Source organism: Acinonyx jubatus, chromosome A1, assembly GCF_027475565.1.
Source record: "Acinonyx jubatus isolate Ajub_Pintada_27869175 chromosome A1, VMU_Ajub_asm_v1.0, whole genome shotgun sequence".
NCBI classification, from domain to species: domain Eukaryota; kingdom Metazoa; phylum Chordata; class Mammalia; order Carnivora; family Felidae; genus Acinonyx; species Acinonyx jubatus.
In genome coordinates this window covers 235,643,458-235,669,126 of record NC_069380.1, presented here as the reverse complement: position 1 = coordinate 235,669,126, position 25,669 = coordinate 235,643,458, and the positions used below count along the sequence as shown (strand labels likewise).

At 58.1% G+C, this 25,669-nt stretch overlaps 1 protein-coding gene across 3 annotated transcripts; it reads right to left on the bottom strand.

The window, feature by feature from the left end:
* Positions 1–21: 21 nt before the first annotated feature.
* On the bottom strand, positions 22–23,139 carry LOC106989707 (palmitoyltransferase ZDHHC11-like). 3 transcript variants are annotated; one of them, XM_053202565.1, is made up of 8 exons: positions 21,411–23,139; positions 17,110–17,285; positions 16,565–16,666; positions 13,503–13,627; positions 11,207–11,359; positions 8,655–8,764; positions 4,641–4,728; positions 22–644 (listed from the first exon to the last, which is right to left on the bottom strand). In XM_053202565.1, exons 1-8 carry the CDS (start codon positions 21,621–21,623, stop codon positions 640–642), a joined length of 972 nt encoding a protein of 323 aa, XP_053058540.1. In that variant the 5' UTR covers positions 21,624–23,139; the 3' UTR covers positions 22–639. The 3 variants fall into 3 exon arrangements, with proteins under 3 accessions (XP_053058540.1, XP_053058532.1, XP_053058538.1); XM_053202557.1 differs by lacking the exon at positions 22–644 and adding an exon at positions 1,406–2,747; XM_053202563.1 differs by lacking the exon at positions 22–644 and adding an exon at positions 1,406–2,415.
* Between the last annotated feature and the right edge of the window lie 2,530 nt (positions 23,140–25,669).

Below are 25,669 nucleotides of genomic sequence, written 5' to 3'. Positions count from 1 at the left end.
TCATGCCATAATTGTGTTGGCTACGGTTTAAGCTGTGACTTGGCCAGTCACACCCAGTCCCCACTGAAGACCGGCCTCCAGCATCTCTAACATGGAGCTCTGACTCCAGGCTCTGTAATAAACACAGTGGACCAGGTATGCCCCTCCTCCCCGCTGACCTGGGAGATGAGTAGGGGCATCCTTCTGCTGTGACAGTAAGTGGGTCACTGAGCCCTTCCTGGCCAGAATCCCGCCAGCTTGCTGGAGTGCACATATGTCACCCAAGCACACGTGTGATGCTTCCGTTCCAGTAGCACCCATTTTTCCGTCATGTTTCTCTGCTCACACACACGCCCTGCGCTTTAGATCGTTTGTGCTGCCTGCCTTGTTTCCCTTTATCCCCCTCCCACCACTGTCCTGTTCGAGCAGTGTCCCCGAAGGACACCATAAATGCCTTAAACCAGCCAGACAAGCAGGTCCAAATACTGCCCTGCCCTTGCTCTTGTGGGGAGCTTAGACTCAGCACTGGACCCCACCCCTGTGTTTGAGGCTCACACACACACGGCCACGCCTCACTTACCATCACCCACGAGTCCTCCACGAATGTGTTGGTGGAGGAGGGTGGACCTGAGTGCACGTCCGGCAGCAGATGGTTGGACTTCACTCTGTGGGATGGCGGGGGGAAGGGGAAACACTCATCAGCAAGGACGGGCGCTGCTTCCTGGAGGGGATGCTGATGGCTGCTGGAAACCACAGGCCACGGCATCACACAGCCTCCTTACCGCCCTTTCCCCTCAGGTCCACTGCACGGTGGGAGACCCCGGGAGGGCAGGGGAGGAGCACCTAAAGGGAGAGCTGCAGGAGCAGCAGGGGGTGTCAACAACAAGGGGTGCCCCTGCAGATCAGGAGGGGATTTGGGGAGAGGCCCTGGGTTTGGAAGGGAAGAGATGTTCAGGAATTACCAAGAGCAATGGTGGGGATGTAGGTCGTGGGACACTCAGCTAACTGAACCGTGCAAGTGGATTGAACAGTGTCCACCAATGACCTCACATCGCTGTAAGGGGGGTTTTCAGATGCAGCGACTCTAGCAGCTCAAGGTGTCATCACCTGAGACCAGGGTCAGCCCGACGACTGTGTCCGTGCAAGAGGACAGGCCCTCAGCCCAACGACCGCATCCGAGCAAGAAGACAGGCCAGCCCTCGGCCCGACGACCGAGTCCATGCAAGAAGACAGGCCCTCGGCCCGACAAACACGTCCATACAAGAGGACAGGCCCTCAGCCCAACGACTGCGTCCGTGCAAGAAGACAGGCCCTCAGCCCGACGGCCGCGTCCGTGCAAGAGGACAGGCCAGCCCTCGGCCCGACGACCATGTCCGTGCAAGAGGACAGGCCAGCCCTCGGCCCGACGACCACATCCGTGCAAGAGGACAGGCCCTAGCCCGACGACCACGTCCATGCAAGAGGACAGGTAGGCCTTCAGAGGGGTGACCACGTCCATGCCAGAAGACGGGCAGGCCCTCGGCCTGACGACCGCGTCCGTGCAAGAGGGCAGGCAGGCCCTCCTGGTTCGTTAATTTTTAATCATTCTTGCCAGAAAGGGGCAAAATGGGAAAATTGAAGAGACAAAGGGAAAGCAGCATCAGGTACGAGCCAAGGAGAGAAGCCAAGTGCAGGTCCTGTGACTGGGGACACGTCGAGGTGAGTCCAGCTCCAGCCTCCAGAGCAGTGAGACAGTACGTTTCTGCTTTTTAAGCCACCTGTTTTGTGGTCCTTTGTCAGGGCAGCCCTGGCAGATCGAGACCCTCACCCTAACGTGAGCACATTTCTCGTTTCTCCGTGTTCCGAGGTGACTCTCCACACTGGTACGATTTCAAAGTGGAGACCAAGTGCACGTTTTAAAATGTGTGCTCCCCCTGGGTCGTGACCTTCATAATGGGCCACTTTCTGCTTCTGTGACTTTGCAGGGGTGCACTTTGGGTGTGTGTGCGCGTGCAGGGCTGTCCTCTGTGTGACTCCTCGCGGGCTCAGAATGAGCAGGCATGGCTCAGGAGCGACAGGCAACTACGTATTATCGGAGGTCACAGAAAGGAGGCTGGGACCTGCTCCCCACACGTTCTCCGACCGACACACAGAAGAAATGAGCGCTGCCGCTGCCGTGCTGGTTGAGATGCGAGTCGTCCGCAGGGAGACAATTACTGCATTTCCCCAAGCATGTGGAGCGCAAGAGGTCCCTGCGTAGCTGTACGTGGCACTGCTACGCGAAACGGCGTTATTTCCTACTGTGTTGTCACATGATTTCAAAATACCCCATCAGACGTGAGTCACTTTCCAAAGCACTCGGCTTAAGAGCGCGTAGCCGTTTTCATTCAGAGAGAACCAGTCCGGGAAGCTTACAACCTACCTGTGTGAGGGTGATTGCAGGTCACCCGTGGCTGCCTGTGGGAGTAAAGGAAAAAGAAGAAGAAATCGTTGGTACTGAGGCTTGTTCGTAGCAAATCAAGTCCGTCATTAGTTTCAGGTGCGTGTGGCTCAGGGCCTTCCCAGGAAGGGGTCTCTGCGTGGGGGTCGCCGTGTCAGAGGTTAGGAACACACTGAAGATCTTAGGAAACTGTCGAACTACTTTCCACGGTGGTGTCACCGGAAGCCCCCGACGACTTCGCACGGCTACCTGCGGGCCGCCGGTCCCTCCGTGTCTCCCGCTCCTGGCGCCGGTAGCCTTTCTGAGGGAGCCGTTCCAGCCGTCTTACCGTGGCTTTAGTTGCACTTGCCTAGTGGTGGATGATGTGGAACATCTCGTCAGGTGATTATCTGCCACCCATATAGCCTATTTGGTAAAGTTAATTAGAATCTTTTCCCCATTTTAAAAATGGGGCCGTTTTTCCCTATTAAGTGTTAAGAGTTCTTTATTTATTCTGGATTTAAGTACAGGGTTTGCAAATATTTATTCCAACCTGTGACTTACGTTTTTATTTTTGCAGTGATGAATTCTGAACAAGAAATGCTTTCTTTTATAAAAAAGTCAAATTTTCCATTTTCTTCCTTAATAGTGGTTTTGGTGCCCATATTAAAGAAAACTTTGTCTACCCCAAGACCACAAAGGTTTTATTCCGTTTTCTTCCTACAGTGTTATAGGTTAGCCCCTAAATTCAGAACTGTGACTGATTCTGAGTTATTCTTGTGTGTATGGTGTGAAGCAGCTATTACGCTCTTCCCCGCCTCTCTTTTTGCAGACGGTCATCCAATTGTTCTGGTACAGCTTATTGAATGTGCTCTCATCTCTCCCCGTTTGATTATCCCGGCACCTCTGTTTAACACCCACTGATCGGGTTTTATTTCTGGACTTTCTATCCTGTTCCCTTGACCTGCATGTCTCCCCTCACTGGGCACACCACCCTCACGGCCCACGCTGTCCCGACTACTGTAGCTCGATAGTTCATTTTTAAGTCAGGTTGAGTAAGTCCTCCTGTTTGCTGCTTCTTTCTCTAAATTCTTTCGGTCACTCTACGTCCTTTGGATTTCTGTATCTATTTTAGGGTTGGCTTGCTATTTCCTTAAAGAAAGAAGCTTTGGAAACTCAATAGGGATCATGGTAATTATGTAGATCAATTTTGGGGGGAGTTTTCTATCATGACAATATTTTGCGTTCCAGTCCACGAATATTGTAAATCTTTCCGTGTATTTGGATTGTGCTCAGTTTCTCTCATCAATAGTTTGTAGCTTTAAGTACATACATTTGGTGCTTGTTTTATTTTATTTTATCATTTTCAATGCTATTGCAGGTGGAATGGTTTTCTTAATATCATTTTGAGATTTTTCGTTGTTAGTATACAGAAATATAATTGGGGTTATTATATTGATTTTGTATCCTACCACCTTGCTGAGCTATCTTATTATTTCTACCATATATCTTGCAGATTTGTTAGAAGCATGTTTCCTGCAAATAAATACAGTTTCATTTTCAAATCTATATGTCTGTGTATTTCTTGCTGTATTACACTGGCTGGAACTTTAGTCAAATGTCAAATAGAAGTTTGAGGTGGACATTCTTGCCTCAGTCTCAATCTGTGAAGAGCAGACATAAACAGACACACACACACACACACACACACACACACACACACCCCTTACTCCATGTCTGTGGCCTATAGTTATTCCCTAACACTTTTTTAAGAATGGACAATTTCAAACACCCAGAAAAGTGGAAAGGATTGTACAAGAATGCCCACACACTCAACTTCCAGGTCCTATCATCATTAAAATTTTGCTGTAAATATTTCTTTTTAAACACGTGACTATCCATCCATCATTTTATTTTCTGGTCCTTTTCAAAGCCAGCAGGACGCAGACATCAGTACCCTTCGTTAAAGCACACGGATGCCACTTCAGTCTTAGCACACCCCAATTGCACTGCATTTATCTCTTTCTCTCCCCTTACACACACACACACACACACACACACACACACACACACTATAAGCCCTAAAGTTAAGAATATTTTCTGTCAGTTTTTCTTCTCTTCTCCCTCCACCTTTGTTCCCATATGAGTAGCATGCCTGGGTACCGAGTAAATGCTTCAAATCAGTCAAACAAGCAATCCCAAGCGTTTTCTGTCCTCATTCCGGGGGCAGCCTGAGACCCTTCACGTGCCCGGCGGCTCTCACCTGCAGCGGGGAGCTCTCCCGGCACGTGGCGATGGTGGGACACAGACCCGGACACCTTGGCTGCGGCGGGGTCTCCTTGCACTGCTCTCTACAGGGATGGGGCAAAAGGGAGGACAGACTCCCATCAGCAAAGAAGGGCGTTGCTTTGTGCAGTGAGCTCAGAGAGCGCCGCCGACAGCTGCAAAGCTCCATGCACTGGCCGCCATCGTGACGTGCTCATCTGCAGAGCCTCAGAGCCAGCAGCTCCTGGGAGGCCGTCCGTGTGCCCTCGGGTTGGCTGCACGACGGAGGACACGGCGCAGGAGCGCCACCCGTAAAGGTCTATGACTGCTTGCCGGCGGGAGGCCACAGGGGTGCTTCTTCCTGCTGCGGCGCCCCCACGCTGGGCCACTGCGTTCCCGAGTCTGTGGGTGCAGCAGAGCTCAGTTACAAATGGACAAAGTGACCTGCCTTGGAGACCACGGCATTGTCACTTTGTGCTCATTCCTTGCAGCAACTGTAGGAAACGGAGGATTGTCCTTGATTACCCAAGTAGGTCCAATGCAATCACACGAATCCTTAAAAACTGAGAAATGAGGAAAAGGAGGAGGTCTGAGAGATCTAAACTATGAGGAGACTAGACCCACCATTACCGACTTAGAGACAGAAGGGCCACGTGGCAAGAGCGGGAAAGCAACAGCTGCATCGGCATTCTCAATCTGCCCGGAAGCAGACTCGTCCCCATAACCTCCAGAAGGGAGGGCTGACCTGTAAGCCGTGACTGCTGCCTTGGGAGGCACCAGCCAGGGACCCAGCTGAGCTTGCCAGGCACGTGACCCACAAGCGCTTCCAGACGAGTCTTAGTTCAAGCCACTACATTTGTGGGAATTTGCCACGTAGCAATAGAAAATAAATACAAGCCACTTGGTGGACATTAGCTGAGCAGAACACCTGTAGAATTAGGCAAGAAGTATCTTCACACGTGTGATCCTGCTTTCGCAGATTAACGGTCCAGAGGAAATACTCCCAATAAATTGGTCTGATAACTACTATTAGAGAGAAGCACCTTAGAGAGTCCGACACTAAGTTCTCCCCTAAAATATACCAGTGATTTACATCATGGAACTCCACAGGCACTTACTGAGTGGATTTTTCTTTTGGGGGGTGGGCGGAGTGCCACATGATTTAAACATATTCTTTGATCTCTAGGAGCTGACATTCTGACAGTGGGCTTTGCCTAACATGTAAGGCTGTGAGTGTCCAGGTCAAACTAGGGACACTTCTGCAGGAAAGAGAGGCCACTGTGACAGACGGCCCAGCGCATTGAGAGGGCTTGTCTCTCAACACAATCGACCTTTCAATACAAAGGTTAGCAGCTCACTTTCCAGTTGGAGAAGGGAACACTATAGTGATTGAAAATAAGAAATAACATTCCAGAAATGAGGAATATGGTCCCTCCCAAAGATGAAATAACTTATATTCATAAAAATTACGGTTCCTTTTCTTTTAACTATGTCCACAACATATGGAATTTTTTAAAGTTTATTTATTTATTTTGACAGAGAGAGACCTTGGGGAGAAGGGGCAGAGAGAGAGAGGCAGAGAGAATCCCAAGCAGGCTCACTGCTGCCAGCACAGAGCCCAACGTGGGGCTCAAACCTACAAACCGTGAGATCATGACCTCAGTAGAAACCAAGTGTCCCATGCTTAACCTAAGCCTGAGCCACCCAGTGGCACCACAATATATGGAATTTTTAAAAGGGGCTCAAGAGTTGAACAATGTGATTACAATTTTATAAAAACAAAGCATCGTGAGTATAACTCACAAAATAATACTAAAACGGAACTTGGAAGACAGTCCTCGGAGCGCCAGCAGTGACTGCAGCGCGTGGGGCGGCCAGCGACTTTGGGTCCCCAGTTCCTGCGCGGCGTCCACACCGACTGCCCGAAAACGGGGTTAGTCTCGGTTGCTTCTAGAGGCGGCTGGCCCCCAGGCCGGACAGGGTGAGGGGAATGTGCTCAGATTGTACCTGGACCGCAGTGAGGCGATGCTTCAAGTGAAACTCCCAAACGACCCGGGTTTTCCCAGAAGCATGGCCACCGGGTGTCTAAGGAAACAAATGCAGAAGGAACGAGCGGATTCTTTGGAGGGATTCCCGCTCCTCCGTCGCGAGCCGGCACCGGCCCTGCGACCCGCCCCGCTCCGCCGGAACATGAGAGTCGCCCCCGACCCGTTTCTGCGAGGACCGAGCTTCCGAGAGCGCCACCGAACTGAGGCACTTCCGGCCCGCTCCCCCGGGGGAGACCGACTTCCGGGGCAGTTTCAGGGCGTGGAGCTGAGACCATGCGGCTCCGCTCGCTCCCGCCTCTAGGGAATGTTTATTGTAACTCCACTTCGAACTCCGCCTTCCTCAGAACTGCACGAAAACTATTTTAAAATTTACACAGAAACTAAAAACGTGGAGGAATTGTCAACTATGAAAACTAAAGAATGCCGAGGGCGTTCCCCTGCCGGACGTTCAGGGTGAGGCGCGGCCGGAAGAGGGTCTCCCGGGGGAGCCTGGGGCACCAGGTCCTGGGCGAAGTGCGGCGCTGGCTCAGGGCGACATAACGACCTTAGCCCCTGTCTCCGTGAACACGCAAACAAATTCAGGACGGCTTGGAAATCAAAAAGCAAAGCGAATAAAACTGGTGAAAATACTAGCAAAGAATGTGAATATTTGTGTAACCTTGGAGTCATGAAGACTTTTTAAAGCAAGACTGTTGAGAGCATATAGTATTTGTCAGACAGATAAAACAACTCTAGTAAGCTTACACATTTACCTACGTGCAGATGGACTCAGGTCGTCATCTGCTTGCTGTGGGCGATAAAAATTCACAAAGTGAAAAAGCTGCCGACACTGGGCTTAGTCTTATACACAATTCAAGTCAGTTATTAGTTAATTTTGAGTAATGGTGCCTCAGTCTCCTGGGTCCTAGGAAAGGATCTCACTGGGGGATAGCACCCGTCACATGAATACCTGTGTCTTCACTTCTAATAGTTAAGAAACTGGAAGTGGGATTGCTGACTTCAACGGTGAGTATACATTTCACTTTTTAAGAAAACACCACACTACTTATCAAAGTGATAGAATTTGGTAACTAGTAACGTAGGAGCCTTTCGATCTACAGCTTCACCAATGCTTTTTATTGTTGGTTCTTTTGATTATAGCCATTCTAATGGGTGTGTAATGGTATCTTACTGTGGTTTTGTGTTTTCTTAGTGGTAAATGATGTCGATGTGCTTATCTGCCACCATGGATCCTCCTTGGTGAACAGTTGGTTCAAATCTTTTGCCCATTTAAAAAGTTAAAACACTGGGTCATTTTTCTTATAATGGAATTTTGAATTCTTTATATATTCTGGACACAAGTATATGATTTGCATATATTTCTGCCTTTGGCTTATGTTTTAGTTTTCTTAATGGCACCCGTTTGAAAAGCAAATGTTTTTAATTTTGATGAGAAGCAGCTGCATTAATATATGGGCCTAAAAGGAGTCAGCCCTGCCGGCTTGATTCTGTGGATAGTGACCATACAAATCCTCCCACACACCAAACACACATGTACCGTGCTGCACACACACACCATGTACACATGCACACATACACATGCACTCAGTCACACACATGCACTCAGTCACATACACGCACTGTATCTCACACTAAACACACACACACAAAACCACACACACACATGCACTGCATCACATACTATGCACACGCAACCACACACATGTGCATCACATTATACACATCATGCACTCACACGTGCAAACATGCAGTGCATCTCACACCAAACACGCACACGCACACACACCGCATCACACACACCTGCACTGCATCACACAACGCGCGCGCACCCACACACGGGATCAGAGGACTGTGCCAACACAGAAGCAAAGGACTGTGTTTGAGAAGTCCCAGCTGCAAGGTGACACTGGGCGCTGCCCCGGGCCCGGATAGCGCAGATGGTGAAGCAGAGGGGCACCCGCTACCTGTGGCGTGCTTATTTTGAAGGACAGCTCTTTCCTCCCTGCTGGAACTCTTGGAGTCTTTTGACAGCGGTTCTGTGTCACATACTCATACGTGCTCAACTTCTTGAACACTAGAGAGGAGAAAGGCGGAAACGGGCAGTTACAATTACGCAAGTGGGCAGAGTGGCCCACAGGCCACAACCCGGTCTTCCAGGGCTTCCCCCCAGGGTGCCGGGAGCTGCCTCCTAACCCGGGGCGCCGGGAGGCTGCTGCATGGCCACCCCAGGGCCCACCTGGCCTGTGGGAGGCAAGCGGTAGCTCGTCACAGCCCCAAGGCTGCTGGCGCCCCGTCCCAGGAACAGCTGCCCTGCAGCCTTCCAGGCCCGCAAAGCCAGTGTGGACCCGGACGCCGGCTCCGGCACTGTGGCAGAAGCACCCCGGGCCACTGAAAGGACATCTGAGACCCGGGTCTGTCAACAGACAGCACCGTCCACGAAACGGGTTCTGTGCCTGCTTCAGCAGAGGCACCAATCCTCCCACTTCTCTTTCCCTAAAACCAACACGAGGACAGATGGCTTCTAATTATTTCTGGAAAGGGAGAAGGGCCGCCCACGGAAGCCTATTTGCAGCTGGAGGAGCAGACGGAGGGTGGGCTGCCCCCACGCCCGCGTGGAGCCCGTTCCCTTCCCTGGGTGGTGTGTACAAGTGCGTCTGTCTGTGTTTGCTTTGGCTTCCTGCTGAACTCCACCTGGCTCTTACTGGTCCTCCCACCTCCCCCAGAACCTGCGTCAGGGCGTCATTTGCGCCTGGCCACACGCTCGCGAAAACACTCGTTCTCTTGCAGGGATTGCAGGAATGGCTGCCATCGCCATCGGGTGGCAAGTACACACTGTGTGTTCCCCAGAGCTCACACTCGTCCTGAGTTTCGTGTAAACGCCTTCATCTGACAGTAGCGAGAGGAGATGTGGCTGGGGAGGGAGGCCAGAGTGCGGTGTGCACCGAATGAGCGTCTGCCATGCCCCCCCCCCCCCCCCCGCGGCGACACTAGGCGCCAGTACAGCAGCCAGGGCCGCTGGTCTCTGGGATGCTCTGTCCCCCCGCTCGTGTGGAGGCGGCTTTCCCCACACTCCTGCTGCTGGCACCCCGACATCCGTGCGTCTTCCTGGGAGGTCTTGCCCTCACCAACGCTGCACTCCGCTCGTGCTGCAGCCTCGTCAGGATGTCCTTCCCCCAAACTTCAACACGGGGCATCCAGCTGCCCACGGCTTCCGACAGGCCCCCCAGCAGCCCCCACCCCCCACCTCAGGGTATTTGCATCACACCGTCCCTTGGAGAGTGGGTGGCCCCAGCGCCTTGCACAAGAGGTGAGGGGCGTCACTTCCATGACTGGGCTACAAAAGGCCGGCTGCCCCCTCATGCTGGAGTGTCCTGGTGGGAAGAGGCACCGGCCAACAACTCACGGGGAACTGAGGCCAGGAACTGGCCTGCCAACACCCTGGCGTTGATCCTAAACGTGGGTCCCGGTCGGATGAGACCACAGCCCTCCTCACACCTGGCGGAAGCCTTGTGGCCGAGCAGGGCCAGTACCCAGCGAAGCTATGCTGAACCCATGACCCACAGAGACTGCAAGGTGATAACTCTGTTACTTCAAGCAGGGTAAGTTTACTGTAACAATAGCTAATAATCCAACTTTTTCTGGAAGTCTGTGTTTTGCTGTCCAGATACCCTGTAAACAGCACCTTGAGCCATAAGCTTCGTGTGCGTCTCCCTCCCCTACCCCCACAGTGAGTGTGGCACCACCACCCTCCCTGTTGCTTGGGTTGGGGCCCTCTGGTCCCTCTCCCATTGGCCATCTGTCCCGTGGGCCTATTCTCCAGTCTCACATCCATCTGTCCTGAGTGGCCGCAGTGGACTTCTGGACCTGCCCAGCTTGCCACCTGCCGGCTGTCATGTAGGCTGCAGCTGGGGCACTGTCCCCAAATGCACCCTTGTCCCTATTGGCCAGTGCGTGGAAGCTTTAGGATAAGGGCCTGGGCTGACCCACCGCTGGCTCTGGGTGCTGATTCTGGCCCTGGCTCTGCTGAGGACACTCCCTGCGCCAGACCTGCTCCGGCAGCCACATAGGGCCCCCGCTGCCACCTTCTCCCTTGCAGAGGCCACAGAGAGAAGTCGTGTCCTCCCCTGGGCCACGGCATAGTGGAGCCTGCTTCACACAGTGCTGCGTGGACTCCAGGAAACGGCCAGTGTCCCTGCAGCGAGCTGGGTCAGCAGATACCCTGTCACTGGCTCACTATTTTTCATTGTTAGGACTTGGTGCTTCTCTAAATCCCCTGTTCTTTTTTTAATGGTGTCTGTTCCTGCCTCACACGTTCTGCTCCCTTATCTAACTTACTCCTAGGCCCTCTCGTGTCCTCTGCGGGCCTCAGAGCAGAATGAGCCCAGCTGTCCCTCTAGGGGTGTCTCTGCCTGTGATTTGTCTGCTGTGCTCATTTCTAGCAGGGGCCAGCAGACCTTGTCTTGGGCCATGTTGGAACGCAAGAGACAAAGACTGGAGTGGGGGTCAGGACACATACTTAAGAAGAGGTGGAAGATGAGCAGGTGTCCAAGTAGCAGGAGGCTGAGGGCGGACAGCAGCAGGACGAACACCCCAATGCCCAGGACCACCAGGGTCTTCGTCTTTACAGGGAACAAAGGAAGGAACAGCAGCCAAGTGTCCTTGGAGACGTCTGCGGAGGCAAGGGAGACGCGCATGCTTCCAGCACCTGGGGCATGGCCAGCCCCTCCTTGGGAGGTGGGGGAGGGTGAGCAGCCCGAGGGAGCCTCTCCCCCACCCCAGTGTGTGCCCTACCTCGCCCAGGTGCCCTTGCAGCCCCCTGACTGAGGTGGGTGTCGCAGCCCCACTTTACGGGTCTGGAAGGTGAGGCTGGGAGAGGATAACTAAGGGTCCGGGTCACAGAGTCTGACCCCCTGCCTGGCTGAACCCCCACCCTGTCCCGAGGGCCATGCCACTGTGCCAGGCCCTCCCCATTCTCAGTCAGCCGCCCTCACAGGGAACTGCAAGGCAGTAGCCAGCGCCTTGGGACATTTCCAGGATGTGGTCCTCTGGGCCCCGAGGGCTGCTGACACTTCTAAACTTAAGTGTGAGGAAAGCACTGAGGAATCTGCAGGCAGGCCCATGGAGATGGAATCCAGCTGAAACGCTCTCATCCCACCACAGAGTCTGGGAGGTACTGATTCCAGTCCCTTATGTGGTATGGAAAAGTGGCCGCCAGGCCCGCTGTGCGCCTCGGGGGCTGCAGCGCAGTGTGCATGAGGCCGGATGTACCATGGGGTGGCCGGCCACATGCTTGTCCCCTCAGCCGTGATGTCTTGATGATTCCCACCAATGAGAGCAAAGTGCCCCAGGGAACTGGCGGGTAAGCAGCCCCATGGAATCTTCTGGAACAGCAAACCCAGGAGATTGCCTCTGTCATCAGGCAATCATGTGCAGCACATCCACAATGGTTCCGGGGCCAGCAAGTTCCCAGAGAGAAGCACCTTCGGAGACCAGGCTGCCCTCTGTCCTGCCAGCGTGTGGCAGCGAGGGCCCAGCCGACGCCCACATTGGAAGTAAGGACACGTGCCATGGAACTCGGGTGCGCTGAGGCTGCCCCTTACCACGTGCGAGCCACATTTCAGAGCGTGTTGGGGCGATGAGAGGCCCCGTGGCCGGGAAGACCTTTGCGGGGAAGCCCCAGTGCCCACCGGTGACTGTTCTGAGGCAGCGGTCACCGGCCAGCCCTTCTGCTCAGGCTGCGTGTGGAGACTGTCAGGAAGGATGGCAGGCGGAGGCCTCCAGCTGGCTGTGTGCAGAGCGCAGGTGGCTCTTCCCGCTGAGCAGGGCCGGGTCTCGCTGAGACCCCACTGTTCCCTTTTACCATGGAAATCACCAGGATGCACTCCGGAGCAGGTGCAGGTCAGATGGCCCATCCCACGAGGGCTCATCCACCCCAGGTGCAGTGCGGGCCTGGGGGTGAAGGTGCACAGGGCATGGTGCCCCTCCAGGAAGAGGGCATGGCCGTGACATGCTCTGGAGAGAGGCCTGGACTGAGAAAGGAAGCTTTGCTCTGCACCCTGAGGGCTGAGATCCCCAAACACTCAGGACAGACACACGAGGTGCTCCGCTTGGGGTCCTCCCTGCATCAGTGTCCAGGGCTGCTGTGACCGATGGCCATAGACCAGGCAGTTTCAACAGCAGAGATGAAGCCCCGATGTCAGGCTGTTGCAGGGCCCGTCTCCCTCCAAGGCCACGGGGGAGGATCTATCCTTGGATCTTCCAGCTTCTGGGGCTCCAGGCACCCCTGGGCTTGTGCCCATGTCCCCCCAGTCTCTTATAAGGATGTTTTCACTGGATCCAGGACCCCACACATTGCCAGGTAACCCATGATCGTCTCAGGATCCTTAATCACATTTAGGAGGACCCTCTCTCCAAATAAGGTCATGGTCACAGGCCCGGAGGGTGGGCAGTGGTGGGCAGACCTTTGAGGCACATGTGTTCCCAAGGCCAGGCTCCTGGAGCCGCTCAGCAGACACCTGCAGCCACACACCACCCGGCACCTTCCCCAGGCAGCCCTGCCCTCCCGCCCCACCCTGCTCCCTGCCAAGACCAACTACTGGGTGATGGGCACCGGGCCCCAAACCTGCCTTCTGGTGCCTGGGGGGCTGCTGCCCTCCTGCCCGGCCCCGCAGCTCAACCAGCTAGGGGGCGGGCCAGACTGATTCCCCCCCATAGGGAGAGCTTTCCCCGAAAGACAGCTGGAGGGAGAGGCTACCACCACGAGGGACCCGAGAGAAAGCAACGCCAGAGAGGGCCCCCCCCCCGCCCCGTACCTTCATAGAGGGGATGAGTGCGCAGCACCTCCGGGTTGACAAAGTACTGGATGAAGATGTACAGCAGGATGGTGATCAGGCAGAGCAGGCTGGCCGAGTCAGAGACCAAGGAGCAGAAGAAATATCTGCGGGGGGCAGAGCCAGACTCAGGGCTGGGCAAGGTGCCCCTGACCCTGAACCCAAGGCCCAGCCTTCTTCCTGTCTCCTGGCACCCGAGCTCCCCAGGGGACGCCCTGAGGGCACCTCCAGTTTCTCTGTCCCCCTCCCACCCCCACGCAGCAGTGAGAAGGGCCCGGCCTGGCTCCCAGGTGGGTACACAGAGGCTCCAAGCAGGTCGGGCCGCCCGCAGCTTCCTCCACACGCCGCCACCGCTCACCAGGGCTCCACCAGGTCGGGGTCGGGACCACCACCCCTGCCCCCCATGTTGCACGGGATCCTGGGTGCTGTGCTTCCATCCAGAGGCATGGAAGCCCAGCAGGTCGGGAAGGCCAGAGGTTGCTGGGACAGGCACCTGGCCGGCCAGCGGCCCACGGTGCATCATCTCCACACACCCTCCAGGGGCCTGTGCACACTTCTGTGCACAAGTGACATCTTGTGCTTTGGCATTAGACCAGAATCACTCCTGTCCTCTTGCCTGTGCTCAGGACAGAGAATGATCTAACCATCCAAAAATTAAATTCTGGTCAGCAATTCTTGGAATAAGCTTCTGCTGCAAGGTCTTCCTTTGGGCTTTCTACCGTGGTGATATTTAAGGAAACCGTTTCTTTAGCATTTTCAATCTTCATCAATGTCTTTTCTCCAGCTGAAATTTATCTGACTCCATTATTCTTTTCCAGAACATCTTGAGGTTTTTGTTTTTTTTAACACATATTTAGGCAGAGAGCTACAATGTGAATGTCCTCAAAGGGTCACATGGATGTGGAGAGCAGCCTGCATTGTGGCCCCTTGTCGAAGGCCCTGGAGGGCACGTGTCCTGTGTGTCCCCGAGCTGCAGGGGCAGAAGCCTGGCCCCACACCTGGCTCTGGTCCCCGGGGAGCCTGTAATGTGCAGTGCAGCTGTTGCAGCCGGCGGGCTCACCCTCAGCAGAAGGCCCTCGGCCATCCGCTGCTGCTGGCACCCGGCCAGAGGCGGCCCTCCCGGCAGGGTGAGGGCCAAAGCCACTCCAGCTGCACGTTCGGGGCCAGAAACGTCGCTGTCGTCCCTGACTCCCGAGTCTGTGGTGCCTCAGCGCCCAGTCCGGGCACTTCCCCTGTGAAGGCACGTCCTCTCAGGAGCTTATCACACTTTGCCAACTGTTTTGGCCAACTCGTCTTCTAAATGCAGTCATTTCCTGTTGCTTTCTCTGCCTGACGGTGGAAGGGACAGGAGGGAGTCTGGGACTCCACATGGACAGGGGTGGCCACGCCCTCACCAGGACCCCCGCACACACGGTGCCCTCACTCACTTCTGTGCACACTCCTTGCTGCTGACACTGCCCAGTGGGTAGGAGGGCTCCTGGGGCCCAGCCGTCCCCACCGGGAACTTCTGCAGCCTGTTGTGCCCGGAGGCCACTGTCAGGACCTCGGAACTCCACCCTGTGTGCCCTTTGGGGCCCGGTCCGCTTGGTCCTCCTCAGTGGCAGGGCCCCAAACCCTCGCCCGTCCCCAACGGCTGACCAGACCTCAAGGCCACCAGCCTGTGGCACCAAGGCCTTAAGAGGAGCATCTGGGGGAGAGAAGAAAGCCCTGCTACCGTGAGGAGGCAGCCCCAGCTGGCCTGGGGCTCCTCCTCTGTACGGGAGAGGGCGGCATGGGGGCTCCCAGGCCCCCGATTCTCATTAGACTTTTCTAATCATGACAGCTTTGCATTTCTTTCTGCTCAAAGCAGCAACGCTTGTCAAACCTGAACAAGTGGAGCATTTCTTGACTGGGTTGCACGGAGCATGGTCCTCCTGGACCAAGCTGCACAGAGCACAGACCACGATGCTCCATGACCGGGCTGCACGGAGCACAACCCTCCTGGACCGGGCTGCACGGAGCACAGACCACGACGCTCCATGACCGGGCTGCATGGAGCACAACCCTCCTGGACCGGGCTGCACGGAGCACAGACCACGACGCTCCATGACTGGGCTGCACGGAGCACAACCCTCCTGGACCGGGCTGCAGAGAGCACAACCCTCCTGGACCGGGCTGCACAGAGCCAGACCACGATACTCCATGACTGGGCTGCACGGAGCATAACCCTCCCGGACCGGGCTGCACGGAGCATGACGCTCCATGACCGGGCTGCACGGAACATAACCCTCCTGGACCGGGCTCCATGACCAGGCTGCACGGAGCACACCTGCTATGAGTGGTGGGTGAGCAGTGGAACCCCTTGCAGCGCCATGAGCCGGCGAAGGCCACTCTGAACTAACCGGGGGAGCCCCTGCGACTTTCTTGGCCACTCACAGCCTGGACCCTAGCACGTGGGGTCCTGGCGAAGCCTGTGCAGGACTGAACACCTGCTCCCAGCGCAGCCTCGGCCCACATCCTCTGCGCTCTGACGGCCTCCGGGAGAAAGTGCCCGGGTCCAGGCCAGCAGGCCAAGGACAAGTCAGCTCAGCCTGAGCCCCTCTGGATGGGGCTGGGCCTCCACGTTCGGGAGGGGCTCCAGGCCAACACATTTCAGAGCCAGACAAGGAGAACAGAAAGACGCTAAGGACCGCTGTGCTGGGGACAGCACGGGACTCCCCCCCACTGCCTGTGGCCCCCACCCTCTTACCCATGAGGCCCCCAGCCTGTAGGACCCCTCTCTCTGGGCCCCCTCCTCCTGACCAATCCCCCTCCCTCCCCCAGTCCTTTCACCCTCCCCCCTCCCAAGTCCCACCTCCCCCTTCCCTAGCACCCCACCCCTCTCCCCTGCCAAGGACCTCCTCTCCCTCCCCCAGGACCTCACCCCTCCCCACTTCTAGGTCCACCCCCCCCCACCCCCCCGCCCCAGCCCTGCAATGCCCTTATCCCTCTTCCCTGCTGGGTCTCCCTCTCCCTCCCCCAGGACTCTGCCCCTCCCTCCCGGACCTCCCCCTCCAGCCCCTCACCTGTAATTCCTGCCCCCTACACAGTTGTTAAGCCATTTGCAGTGGTGGTCAAAGTCAGATACACACTTGTTGCAGGCCCTACAGTGTTTAGCCTTCTTGTTCCTAGAAGGAAGAATTCACATGAGCAGCCCGTTAGCAGCATGTGCAGGAGGAAGACAGGGTCAGAAGGGAGAGACAGGTGGCAGGGAAGACCAGGCCCCAGGCAGGTTATCTTCCCTCAGCCACGCCTGCCACACGGTGCCACCAGCTCCCATCCTGAGCCACAGGCCTCCCTCCCAGCCTGCCTGCTGAGCCTTCAGTGCTCTGACCAGCCCAGGTGGGGTTCCGGTGGGAGGGCTGGGACTCATCTGAGCCCCTAGATGGGTGAGGGGTCCTGCGTGTCTCAGGGCCACTGCTGCTCATTCAAGGAAAGCAGCACCAGTCAGCTGCATGGAAACAGAAAGGCCGGGGCAGGACCTGCCTGTGCACAGCACGGGGAGGGGACGGGTCCACACGGCAGGGGCTGCGCCCTCGGGGCTGCCTGCCCCCACACGCTGGGCACTCACACAGTGACCTCACACAGGTGGCAATATTGGTTCTCGATGACATGCGTGTGTTTGGATGGGTCGAAGGTGGGTACGGGCTCCGAGTAGTTCTTGAGCCGTATGTTGGTTTCAGCAGGATTGATGGAAATTGCAAGCAAGTGGACCACGAAGTGGAAACAGAAAAGCCCACCCGTCACCTGGGTGTGAGTGTGTCAAGGAACGTGCGGCCAGGCCTGGTCAACACGGCGAAGGTGCCCGCTCAAACTAGAAGCAGGACCCTGGAGGCGCCTGCTTGCGGCCTGAGGGCGTGGACCCCACGCTTCACCAAGGCAGCAAGGTAAGGCCCTCAGGGGCCAGCGGCCACCACGCTGGGTGCCGAAGTCGTGGGGGTTCTTTGGGCAGCAGAGATGCTCAGAGCACGTGCGTCGGGGGAAGAAGACAGTGTATCATCAAAAAATGGAGGGGAGCAGGGAGGGCTCACACAGCCAGTGTGCACAGTCTGGGTCCTGTCTTGTCTCTCCTCGCCCCTAGGCCCCTCTGGCTCTCTGGACCCACTCCTGCCGTGGCACCCAGGGTAAAACCAGTCCCCGGGCTCCCATCCTCCTCCTCCCCTTCGGGGCCAACACACTGTCTGTCCCCTTGGAAACCAAACAGAAGAGGTGGAAGCCGCCTCCCTGTCAGCCCTGCCCTGCTTCCCAGGACCGGTGCTGAATGGGAGGGTTCAGGGTTTATAGGCTGGGTTCCAGGGTGTGGCAGGGGGAAATGACCCAGCCTGGGAGGCGAGGCCACGGTGCACAGGGTTCTGCCGGGATCTGACTGGGGTGGGGGTTCGGGGCAGGGGGCTGGGGCTACTGCTCAGTCCTACGGGAAGCCCCCTCAGGGTCCTCCTCAGACCTGCCAGCCGCCTCCGCCTCAGCCTCTGCCTCCGCCTCCACGGGCCTGGGGCTGACAGGCGGGGTCCTGCCTCCACAATGCACTAGCCTGAGTGGGAGGCTGCTTCTGGCCCAAATCGCTCATTCCTCCCTCGCCCTCCAGCCTCTAGGCACCAAGTGCAGACCCAGGACTCAGGCTGCCAGATGACGGCATGGAGGCAATGGGGACCCAGCCCTGCTGGGGAGGAGGGCAGGAGGAGGGCAGGCGAGAATGAGCTGAGGGCCATGAGGATCAGCCCAGGAAGCTGGTGTCCATGCCAGGGGTGAGTGGAAGGGTGGCTGAGAACCAGCCAGGCCCTGGGGGACCTGCACGGGGGCACGAGACTGACCAGATCCCTCAGTGCCACATAAGGGATGTGGTGACACCAAGGCCCTTCCTGTGGCCACCGGACCCTGCAGGGCTGGGTAAGGCCTGACCCTCCCCTGCTCTGCTGTTCCATTCAGGGTATGGGGCCGCGGCCAGGTGGTCAGGGGCCTGGTCAGGCTTTGCCATCACAGCTGGAGACACCAACACAGTGCTGGCACACGGTCTCCCTGCACCTGCTCCCTGAAGCCTGAGGCGCTGACTGGAGGCAAGCACTGTTTGTGTGGTTACTGGGGCAGCGGGAGCAGGTCCTGAGCACAGGGGTCCGGCCCAGGACAAGAGGTGCGGCAGGAAGGCCCCTTCCTCTTTCGCATCAGAAACAGGCAGGCTAGGTGTGGGGGAGGGACTGAGGCGTTGGGGCCCTTGGAGACAGTGTAGGGGCAGCGTGGCCTGCACTCTAGCCTCAAACTGGAGGCAGCGAGGCCCCTGACCTGAGCCTGATTTTCCCCTCCTGTCGCAACCCTGCAGGTGCCGTGGCCAGGCCACTACCAGAACGTGTCCCCCAGGAACAGAGGGGCAGCCCCCCGCCATGTGGTAGGCAAGCCCCCTTAAGCACAAACACAGGTTCAGGCAGGTCACCCGTGGGAGTGACACGGGTGAGCAAAAGGCCACCGTGTTTTGCCTGGCCATTCACTCCGTAAGCCACTTGGCTGAGAAGTGTCAGCAGGTGGGCACCACACCAAAGTTCTGCCCCCACATTCAGATGCCCGGGTTATGGGTGTCTCTCAGGTTGCAGAGAATAACAAAAAGTAAAAGGCACAGGGTAGGAGGTCTCCAGCGGCAGAAGGCCAGGCCCTGCCCTCGAGGCCCCATCCCCTTAGCAACAATCTGTGTTTGGTAAACACACAGCTCTGCCAGCCCAGGACACACGCCCTCCCGCCCTCCCGCCCGACCTTCCTTTCGGGTCCTTCCGGTTCTGCGGCAGGAAGGGGTGAGGCGCCCCCCAGAGCTCCCACCACCCCCCACCAGCCCTGCAGTCACTGAGGCTAACCTAACCAGGGGTTTCGCCTGGCCACGGCGCAGGCTCCTGGACTAAGATGGGTCACGTCAGAGGCCAGTCCCTCAGCACAGGGACCCTCCAGGGCCCTTCGCAGGGGCAGGGCTGTGGGGGAAGCTGGCCGCTGAGGTCAGCGGGGAACCAGGGGTCCGCCTCCTCTGCTGTGTCTTCTGGAGGTGCAACCCAGACCCTGCCCTCCCTCCTGGGGCAGCAGTCCCTGCAGCGCCGAACGACGCTGGCGCCCCCCGGTGGCCAAGCGCTGCGGAGCCTGAGGGGAAAGGAAGCCAGCCAGAACCTGGGACTCGGGCCAGCCAGGGGCTCCTGGGAGAAAGGGTGTGCAAGTGAGCTCGGGGCGCCCTCTGGGCCCGAAAGCAGGTGAGTTCTCAGAGTGCTCCCTGGACAGAGAACACGAGGCAGCTTGAGAAGGCCCCAGAACAGGCTGAGCCACAGCGAAGGGAGAAGGGAGACAACGGATTAGAACCCAGAACGCAAACCCACAGTCAGGGACGGAGGTTAGGATACAGATAGAGGGGCAGCTGGAGGCAGCAAGGAGGCCAGGAACTGGCCCTCCCCGGAGCTGGCCCCTGCCGACACTAAGGGCTTCTCTTCCCAGAACGAGAGAGGGCTCCCTCTCAGAACTGGGAGATGTTTCGCTGTGGTGCGAGTCCCAGTGAGAGTGCCACTCTGACCAGGAAGTCGTGGGTCGGGCACTGCTGGCCTTTGTGCTGGGACAGAGAGAGGAGACCCCTCGCCACAAGCAAAGCGTGAACTGTGCCTGGATTCTGAATTTTAAAAACCCAACAAAGCAGGTTTTGGGGACCAGTGGAGAAATCTACAAGGCTGGCCGACTTCTGCCCATCCTCTTGTGTGTGAAAGACACAAGTTATACGGGGTGATGTGGGGCGTGGGATGTTGGCTTTGCAGGCCCCACCTAGCGTCGTCAACCCTGGGCCACAGGCCTAGAAGTGGGGCAGCTGCATCCGGACACACAGGACCCACATTCCCAGCTCTGTGCCGCTGGATCAGACACCCTGAGGGCCCCACAGGGGGAGGCCGGCCAGATCGGGGGCTGCGTGGCACTGGGGGGGCAGCAGGCTTGCACATCAGGCCGTGGGGGACGCCCAGGCTCACTGGTGGGGTTGGCCAGCGGTGGCCCCCGGAGCACGGATGCGCTGGCGAAACTGAGGTCCGTCACCCACAGAGTGAGGTGTGAGGAGGGGGCAAGGCTGGCGATGCCTGCCTGGCTGGGGGAGGAGCACTCGGCTGCACCTGCCACGCTCCACCAGGGGGCCTGCGCGCCAGCCCCAAGTGCGTCTCTGATGCCCTCCCACCTGGCCTAAAGCCTACTCTGGTGACACGTCTGGAGCCTCCTTTCAAGGCCACCACGGGGTTCACAGTCCCCACTGTGGCCTATGTGGCTCCTAACAGCCGGCGGGTTTTCTCTCTGGCCTCGGCCACTCCAGGCGCAGCCAACACCCGCCACCAGACTCACCTGTCGCAAGAGGGACACGGTTATAATCGGTGTCTTCCTCGCACCCCTGGCGTGGCTCCCCCGCCAGCCAGCCTGACCCAGCCCACTGCAGACCTGCAGACAAGTGGGGCCCGCATGGGGCACCCCAGACCCTGAGAACGAACGCCATGTGAATCCCTGGGACTCAGCCTTCAGTTTCTGAGCCAGCCCCGCGACCCCTCTGCGACCCTTTCCTGTCGTCCAGGCTGCCTGCCTCACCCCAAAGCCCCTCCAGCCCTGGCCCCCAGGCGTGCTCTCCCTGCACTGATGGCAGGCGAGCAGCAGACACTCTGTGCTTTTAGCCCCGGCCCCAAGCCAGGGAGCCGCACCGAGAACGAACGTAAGGTTTCAGGCAGCGTGGCCGTGGCGGGTGTCTGGGGTGAAGAGGAGGAGCGGGGTCGCAGAACAGGGGTCGCAGCGGGGGCTGGTAGGCGTGGCAGGGCCCCGAGCCAGATCTGGGGCAGGGCCCGCGGGGAGCCTCCCTGGGACAGCGGGCGCTGCTCCCACAGTGAAGGATACACCATAGATGACCAAGTTCCAGTTAGGCGGCAGCAAGGGGACGAAGATACCGAAGCTGGCGAAGGCCAAGATGAACAGCATGGTCCAGGCCACCGCCTGGAAGGTGTGCAGGGGCCACGACCAGCCATTCACTCTGGACCAGCGGCGGGGCGAGGCCTGCTTCCTGCTGGCTTCCCGCAGGGCCCCTCTCTGGCTCCGGCCGCACAGATCCATCTGCAAGACGGGAGGAGGGTCACCCCCACCCCCAGGGAAACCGAGGAAAAGAGTGCAGGAAAAGCAGACCCTGTGACAACGCGACACTTTTGTGTGCCGAAATCCTCAGGGAATCTTCTGCAAGTTTCCCTTGAGGACAGAACAAGAGACCGCGTTCCTGCTGCAGAACAAAGGCCTGCTGACCAAGGGGTTTCTGGGGTCTCTGGGCACTCTGGGGACACCCAGGTTGAGCTGAGGGGCTGGGAGGGAGCCGTGGCCACTTCTGGCCAGGTGTCCGGCTGTTGGAGAAGGTGAGCCACATCACAGCTGCCCCTGGCAGAGCCGAGGGTCCTGGGGACTTTGCCTCATTAGGGCGGATTTCTGCCCCTCTTCTCAGGGTGTGGGGCCAGGCAGGGCTTACCTGATCAGGGAGACCCCTGGGGGACCACAGAGACCATCCCACATGGACGGCGAGGCCAGCACCCCGGGGGTTGGAGCACAGAAAGGCACCGTGTTACGAACGACACGATTCCTGCGTGAAAACAACATTTGGATGGAAGTACCGGCCAATGGGAAGGATGCTTCTGAAAACCAAACCCCACTAACGGGGAGGTGGACTCTAGGGCATAACCGCAGACCTCGGCCCAGGGAGGTGAAGCAGGGACGTGGGAGAAACCGGAAGTGCCGTGGAGGATGGCAGTGGCGACGGCACTCATCTTGTCGAAGGAGCGACGGGGTGCGGGCAGGACACGAGGAGGGCACAGGGAAGGCACGGGAGGGCGCACGTCGGCCCAGGAGCCCGTGGAAGGCAAGGGTGGGCCGCATCCTACGGGGCTTCCCAGGACAGAAATGGCATCGCTGACGTGTGGAAACCCTGAGGTTGCAGCTGGCATTGGATTTGGCAACACTTGAAGCAGAGCGAGTTTTCACGCTCTGAGACTACTCTGAACCCCAACAGAGACAGCCAAAGTGTCACGGGAACATGGGACTGAGAGTGCGCGCGTGGGGGCACCGCAGCAGCACTCCTCGGAGGCCCCCCGGAAGCTTCCCTGCAGCCGACCTCAAAGTGGCACCAAGAGCAACACTCCATGGGGGGTGAGCGCAGCCTTGGTCCCGGGGGCAGGACCACAGCGGCCTGAGTGTGAGGTCACAACCACGCACGCGGCCCAAGCAGCCGCGGCGGGAGGTACACGCTTACCGTCACCGGGAGTGGCTGCGGCCGGCCCCACCAGTCACGTGGGCGCTGGTGAGCTGGGGGGGGGGAGGGGGGGGTCTGGAGAGAGCAGCTGCAGGTGGTAGCAGGGGCCTCGCCCCGGGCCCCCTGGCGGGGCAGGTGCTCGGCTCGAACACCCCCTTGGATCTTCCGGTTCGGTTTTTCACTCTCAGAAGATTCCAGCAGTTCTCACCAGGACAAATACACAGTTAGCAACAAACGCACGGGCTCCTGACTCCTGCCGGGACCAGATGGCACAGTTAACGTGGGCTCCGCGTGTGCACGAGACACCCGTGCGGACACGTCCATCCACACGCTCCCACAGCGCACACGCAACACACCGCACATACCCCGTACGTGACAGACCACGCACATACGCCACAGGGCACACGTACACGTGGAACACACGCACACTCACAGCTTGGGCACACAAGGTTTCGCGGCTCGCTTCTCGCTCCTGGCCTTTCTTGTGCTATTTCCTCGGCCTGGAGCCACGTCGTCCCCCCCGCCCACTCCCCCCCCCCCCCCCCCCCCCCCGGCTAACGGCCATCTCTTGCCTTGGAGCCTGTGCTGGCGTCCCTCCCTAGACGACCTCCTCACTCCCCCCCCCCCCCAGATCTGAGCCAGGCCCCCGTCCACTCCTTCCGCAAATGCCGGGACTGGTCCTCCGGATTCAGGCCACAGGAAGGGAACCTAACGATCTCCCTCTTGGGCAGACTCGGTGGGGCCTGGGTCCCTTCTTAGCCCAAGCTCAGTTCCTGACGTTCGTTTTTCGTCATTCCTGAGGGTTCAGTCCAGGTTTTGGCGTGAGACGTGTTGGAGCCGCAATGCTCCCACAGCGCTCCCCCAGGCCAGGCCAACATGCCACCAGAGACCCAGGGCAGACGACAGGCTGCCTGACCAGGGTCTCAGACCCCCAAGAGCCCAACCATCCGCATGGCAGAGGCCGCGGAGGGTGGGAGATGCCAGTAACTGAACACAGTTCAAGTTCAGGGCAGGGCACCCGCCAGAGTGCAGGCCTCCCACAGTGCACTCACTTTTGAACGGCCACGTCTGACACGGCCTGTGAGTGTCGGCTGTGAGGCCACCACTCCCACTGGCAGAGCTCAAGCTGCGGCAAAGTGTAGTCTTTACAGCGCTTGAAAGTGCTTTTCGGTAAATGAAGACGAGCAAGGTCTCGGCCTTCTGCACAGAACGTGCTTCCCCAGATACGCCTGTGTGCAGGCTGCTGGCCCCTCGCTGGGGTTTTTTTCTGGGGCCTGTGACCTCAACCCCTCGACTCGGCAGACCCTGAAAGAGGCACCGGGGAGTGGGGCAGGGGAGGCACTACCCCAGGGGTCCCCCGAGTCTGCAGGCGGTCGGGCCTCCCGGCTGACCTGGAGCCACGGTGACCTCAGCCACTCACACCTATGAGAAATGTGCCTCCGAAAGAGACATCTTCGCTCCATGAGAAAAACTCCAGAAGCTACAACACTAAGAAACAGACCTAAACCCAGAGCCATAACCCCTGTCCGGGACAACCAGGACTTTTCCCACGCACAACTGCATGCCCTGAACTTCTAATGGGACAGGCGTGCTGTGGGCCCCACTCTGCAACCCACTCTTGTCCACTCTGCTGCAGCCCAGTGTCCCCTTCCCTCAACACAGACTCGCCCCTATTTTTAGGGCGCACAGAGCACTCCACCGAGTGTGATCCTCAACCTGCCTGACAGGAAGGTCATTCACAAGCTCTGTTACGGGCCGGCTGCAATCCCGCTGCGCACACACCTAAGCACCCAACCCCCAAAGGGTCAGCACTGGGGCCGGGGGCAGGGATGGCGGAGGAGCGAGGTGGAGCGCGGGACAGGTAGGCGCTGGCACTCACGTGGCACACACGCCAACACATGCGCTCACACGTGTATGGACATAGACTCACACACACGCTCACACGTGCTCACACGTGCACTAACACAATGTGCACGTCCACACTCGTGCACCAGAATAAACATGTGCACACGTGTGCTCACACACATGCTCACATGTCACACGTACTCATGTGCACGCAGACGCACATACGAGACTGCACAAGCATGCACACTCACACATGTGCACACTCTCCCCCTCACTGGTCTTGTTTGGAGTGTGGCTTCCCACAGAAAAGGCAGCAAGATGAACCCCCGTCACCTGGCACTGTCTGCCCAGACAGCCTCTCCCCGGAGAGTCAACAGCACGGTTGAGGTGCTGTGGCGCTCCCGTGCATCCGTGGCTGACACGTGGCCAGTGTGGCTCTGAGGGACACTCCCCCTCTCTGGCCACCTGCCCCCAGTTATTCTGACCACCGAGAGCACCTGTGGGTTCGGACCTGGATCCTGCCAGCTTCCTGGAGCAGCAGGCCCAGGGAGGCGCCCCAAGCCCCAGGTCCCCCCCTTCACGGCTGTGACACACCCAGGAAGGAGCAGCCTGACCGTGGGGTCTGTCCCTCCTGGGGACTTGCTCCTTTGCCGGCACCTGCCACGGCTTCCTGACGCCTCGGCTATGCAGTGTTTTGCTCCCCTTCTCCTGAGGTTCCCAAGGGGCCCTACCAGCACAGCAGGCAGTGGCCAGCAGGGCTGGCCCACCCCGTGGCACTTGTGGGTCAGGGGACGTCATGCTGTCCACTGCCTCTGTCACACAAACCCCTTTCCCCCGGGATTCACTCTGCCCTGTGAGGTGACAGAAGCTCCAATCTTGTTTTGTTTTAATATTTTGAAGTTTATTTCGAGAGAGAAAGAAGTGAGCGCACGTGCGTACAAGTAGGGGAGGAGCAGAGAGGGGGAAAGAGAGACTCCCAAGCAGGCTCTGCACTGTCAGCACAGAGCCCGACACAGGGCTTGAA

Bases quoted from the DNA above. Each gene is read 5' to 3' on its own strand.
- LOC106989707 (XM_053202557.1), bottom strand. From the start codon at position 21,623: ATGGATCTGTGCGGCCGGAGCCAGAGAGGGGCCCTGCGGGAAGCCAGC. The intron at 13,628-16,564 runs GTGAGGGGCTGG...TGCCCCCCGCAG, and splicing joins GTAGGGGGCAGGAATTACAG to ATATTTCTTCTGCTCCTTGG. The intron at 11,360-13,502 runs GTACGGGGCGGG...TTGCCTCCGCAG, and splicing joins CACTCATCCCCTCTATGAAG to ACGTCTCCAAGGACACTTGG.